The 3,852-nt window shown below is 50.2% G+C and overlaps 1 protein-coding gene across 1 annotated transcript; it reads right to left on the bottom strand.

Annotated features, from left to right (window-relative positions):
* Positions 1-949: 949 nt before the first annotated feature.
* LOC123254867 (neuron-specific calcium-binding protein hippocalcin) lies at positions 950-1,327 on the bottom strand (the record flags this gene model as incomplete). The annotated part of the gene is made up of 1 exon (XM_044683773.1): positions 950-1,327. A coding segment is annotated over exon 1 (378 nt), but the record flags the coding sequence as incomplete, so codon positions are not given.
* Between the last annotated feature and the right edge of the window lie 2,525 nt (positions 1,328-3,852).

Below are 3,852 nucleotides of genomic sequence, written 5' to 3'. Positions count from 1 at the left end.
TGTCTCATATTACTGCACACACAATAAGCTATGCTCGAGGAAAACTGGATTGACTCCGCTTTGTCATTCTTCGGCCGGTTCCCTGCTCTTTGTGACCCCATTTAGGGTTTTCTTAAGCAGGGATACTGCCATTTCCTTCTCTAGTTCATTTTACAGATGAGGAAACTGAGGCAAACAGGATTAAGTGATTTGCCCAGGGTTACAGGGCTAGGAAGTGTCTGAGGACAGAACTGAACGCAAGAAAATGAGTCTTTCTGACCCAATGCCTCCACTACCTAGCTTCCCTAACTCTTTACATTTCACTCTAAGATAAAAGGACTTTTCTGGGGCAGCTAGATGGCTGGGTGGATTTGAGAACCAGGCCTAGAGACAGGAGATCCTGGGTTCAAATCTGATCTCACATACTTCCTAGCTATATATATAGGAAGTATGTGAGACCATGTATGTGTGTGTGTGTGTGTGTGTGTGTGTGTGTGTGTGTGTGTGTGTGTATATGAGAGAGAGAGAGAGAGCACGTATCCACCTTGGTATCTCACCTACCCAATTCTCTAAGTCTGGAATCTTTTCCCTCCTCCTCTTTGCATGGTGAATTCAGCCTCAAAATCCCATCTCAAATGCTACCTCTCCCAGGAAGCCTTCTCTGACTCCCCTATTGGGAATAACTTTGCTTTCCAACCTCACATAGCACTTTGTACCTCTCCAGGGTGCTTACATTATGCATATTACAGTGACCCGTTTATGTCATGTCCCCCTACTAGAGCCCATCAGCTCCATTAAAGCAGGGACTGGGTGTTCTCTAAATCTTTTATCTCCCCCCAGGACATGGTGATGCCCTGAACACAGTAGATGGTTATTAAATGTTGGCCGAGAGAACGAATGAATGGATTGATTCGACACTGCCAGGGCTGGTGGGAGGCCAAACCGGATGAAGGGGGTGGCGGCACCATACCTGGACTATCTCCAGCATCTCCTCCCGGCTGATGTAGCCATTGCCATCCAGGTCATACATGCTGAAAGCCCACATGAGCTTCTGCTCCAGTTTCCCTCGAGAGGTGACACTGAGAGCAATGATGAATTCCCGGAAGTCGATGGTGCCATCTCCATTGGTGTCAAAGGTGCGGAAGACATGCTCAGCAAACTTGGAGGCATCTCCGTAGGGGAAAAAATTGGCATAGATCTTCTTGAACTCCTCTACGTTGAGGATGCCTGTGGGGCAGTCTTTCAGGAAGCCTTTGTACCACTCCTGCAGCTCCAGGTCGGAGAATTCCGTGTTTTCTCTTAGGTCCTGTAGCATCTCTGGGCGCAGCTTGCTGTTCTGCTTTCCCATGACAATGGTGGTGGGACTCCAGAACCCCTGCCTGCAACCCCCAGGAAGAGAAGGAAGAAGGGAGAGATGGAAGAACAGAGAAACAATGATGGAAACCAAGAGTGAGAGGGAGTCATGGGGAGATGCAAACAGTAGTAAGTCAGATCAACAGGGAGCCATAGAGATGGCCAGGGACGAAGGCAGGATGCAGAGAGGTACAGAGAAATAATGACAAGGGAGCCCGGGAAATGGACAAAGACAGAGACATAGAGACAGACAGGGAGAGAGGCATAGAGGGACAGGCAGTGATAGAGATGAGGATTGAGTGGAGCAAAAAGAAACTTGATGAGACAGAGATGGAGAGATTGTGATAGATGGGGGATGGAGGGAAGCACAAAGAAATAGCAATGGAGAGCCCAAGGGATGGACAAGGATTTAAGGATGAATAGGGACAGGAATGGAGAGAGGGATAGAGACAGAGAAAGCAGGGATGACCAATTACAGGTAGGAAGGGAAGGATGGGAAGGGATTGGGGCGGGGAGAGGGATGGGAAAACAACCAGAAGGAAGATTAAAGATGATGGGAAGTCAGCTTTCTCAGATTCCATCACCTTTTTGACCTGAGATCCTTAAGCTCTCCCCCAGAACAGGCTCAAAAGGGAAATTCTTCATTGAGAACTGAATGGACCTAGACATTTCAGCGCCCCAGCTAACGTTTGCTCACCCAACTCACCCATGCAGCTGTTGCCCTCGGCTCCTTGTATGCTATGCACACCTAAGCCTTCCACCACATAACACACACGCTATTGCAAAATTCTAGACCAGAAGTGCTGGACAGTGCCGACCATTGTTATTTTACAGATGAAGAAACTGAGGGGAAGTGATTTGTCCAAGGTCACACAGCAAACCATTAGGCTGGGACCCACACCCAGGCTTCTCAACTCCCAGGCCAGAGCTTTCTCTGCTGCTCTCTCAAAGGCTCTCCAGAAAGTTGTCACACACTTGTGCATACAGAATCATACTTCTAGGCACTGGCCCCTGCTCTCTCCTGGCTCCCGTCATAATTTGGGAACACTGTGGGTAACAGGGCTCTTTGTCACTCTTCTCCTGTTACCCCATGGTGAGGAAGACCCTGTGCCCCCTGACTAGCTGACCTACCTTTCTTTACCTCTCACAAGATCTGGAAGAGCCTCATTCCCCAGGAAGAAAGAGAAAGAGAAGGGAAACAGAAGAAGGGCATCCTGGAAATGGCTGACCAATTTAGAGGTGGGTGTGTGTGTGTGTGTGTGTGTGTGTGTGTGTGTGTGTGAGAGAGAGAGAGAGAGAAAGAGAGAGTGTGTGTGTGTGCACACTTGTGCACATGCTGTAGGTAAGACAGAGAGAATGGGCAGCAGTCTCCTCAAGAGCATGCAATCGCATGTGTTCATGTACAGATTTGTGTGCACCAACTGTGTGTGTTTATTTGTGCATATGTGTGGAATGATAAATGCCTGCAGAAGGAGTTATTTTATCTCTATGTACATACATGTCTGTAGGCATGCAGGACATGAGTGCATGCATGTGGAAACCTGCAACTGCATTTATCTATGTATGCATACATCTACATCCATGCCCATGCATGTGTGTGCATGTAGATTCAGACATCGTATCTCTGCAAATATGTGTGCCTATATGTGTTCCTGTCCCTCTTAGCTCAGTCCTCCCAAACCCAAGAACCCTGACATCCCACCTTCCTCTCCAAGCTTGATGCTTTGGACTGGGGGCTAATGATGTGCCGCGCCTCCCTCCCCCCGTTCTGTGGTGTGGATGAGTCAGTTAGGGGAGAAGACCCCAATCACTGGCAGAAGCCAAGGCTGCAGTATGGAGTACTTGGCTCCTAAGTAAAGGGGCTCTGTCTGCCTAGGTGGCAGCTGGAATAGGGAAAGATCTGTCTTCACTGGCCTTAGATCACTGGCAGGAAAAAGAGAGGCACACCAGGACAGAACCTCCTTTCTGCAGCCCTCCAAAGTGACTCTACTACCCCCCACCCCAAAGGGAGAAGGGGCTCCCTGTCCCAAAGACCTTTTCCCCACCCCCAAGAAAGGAAAGAAGCATCCTGGCTTTCTCTCTCCAGAGAAGTGCCAGAGGCCCCCTTCTCTGCCCACACCCAGTACCCACACAACTGGAAAGCCATCTCCAGAACTCCCAGCTTGGCCTGGAAGAGCTGCCATAGACCTTTCCGGGACTCCAAACCCTGAACCCGGGCTCCCTTGGGTCTGCGGAGGCTTCTGGTCCATCCCTTCCTCTTCCCTCGGCCCCTTTCCCACCCCTCCAATTCCCCCTCAAAACCCCAAAGGCCCCCTCACTCTACATGCCCCCCCCAACCTCATAGTCAATAATACCCACATTGCCCCATCCCGGGTCTGGGATACTCTCCCAGTCCCAGAATTCCTGTCATTGCTCTGGGATGCTCCTACCCTCATTTCCCCGATCCCTGCCTCCGCCAGAGCCCCCATCACCACCACCACCATTTGCAGTGGGGCTCCTGCTCCCGTTCCCCAGGCAGAA

The sequence above is a fragment of the Gracilinanus agilis genome, unplaced genomic scaffold (assembly GCF_016433145.1).
Source record: "Gracilinanus agilis isolate LMUSP501 unplaced genomic scaffold, AgileGrace unplaced_scaffold34337, whole genome shotgun sequence".
NCBI classification, from domain to species: Eukaryota; Metazoa; Chordata; class Mammalia; order Didelphimorphia; family Didelphidae; genus Gracilinanus; species Gracilinanus agilis.
This window is presented reverse-complemented; position numbering and strand designations above follow the sequence as displayed.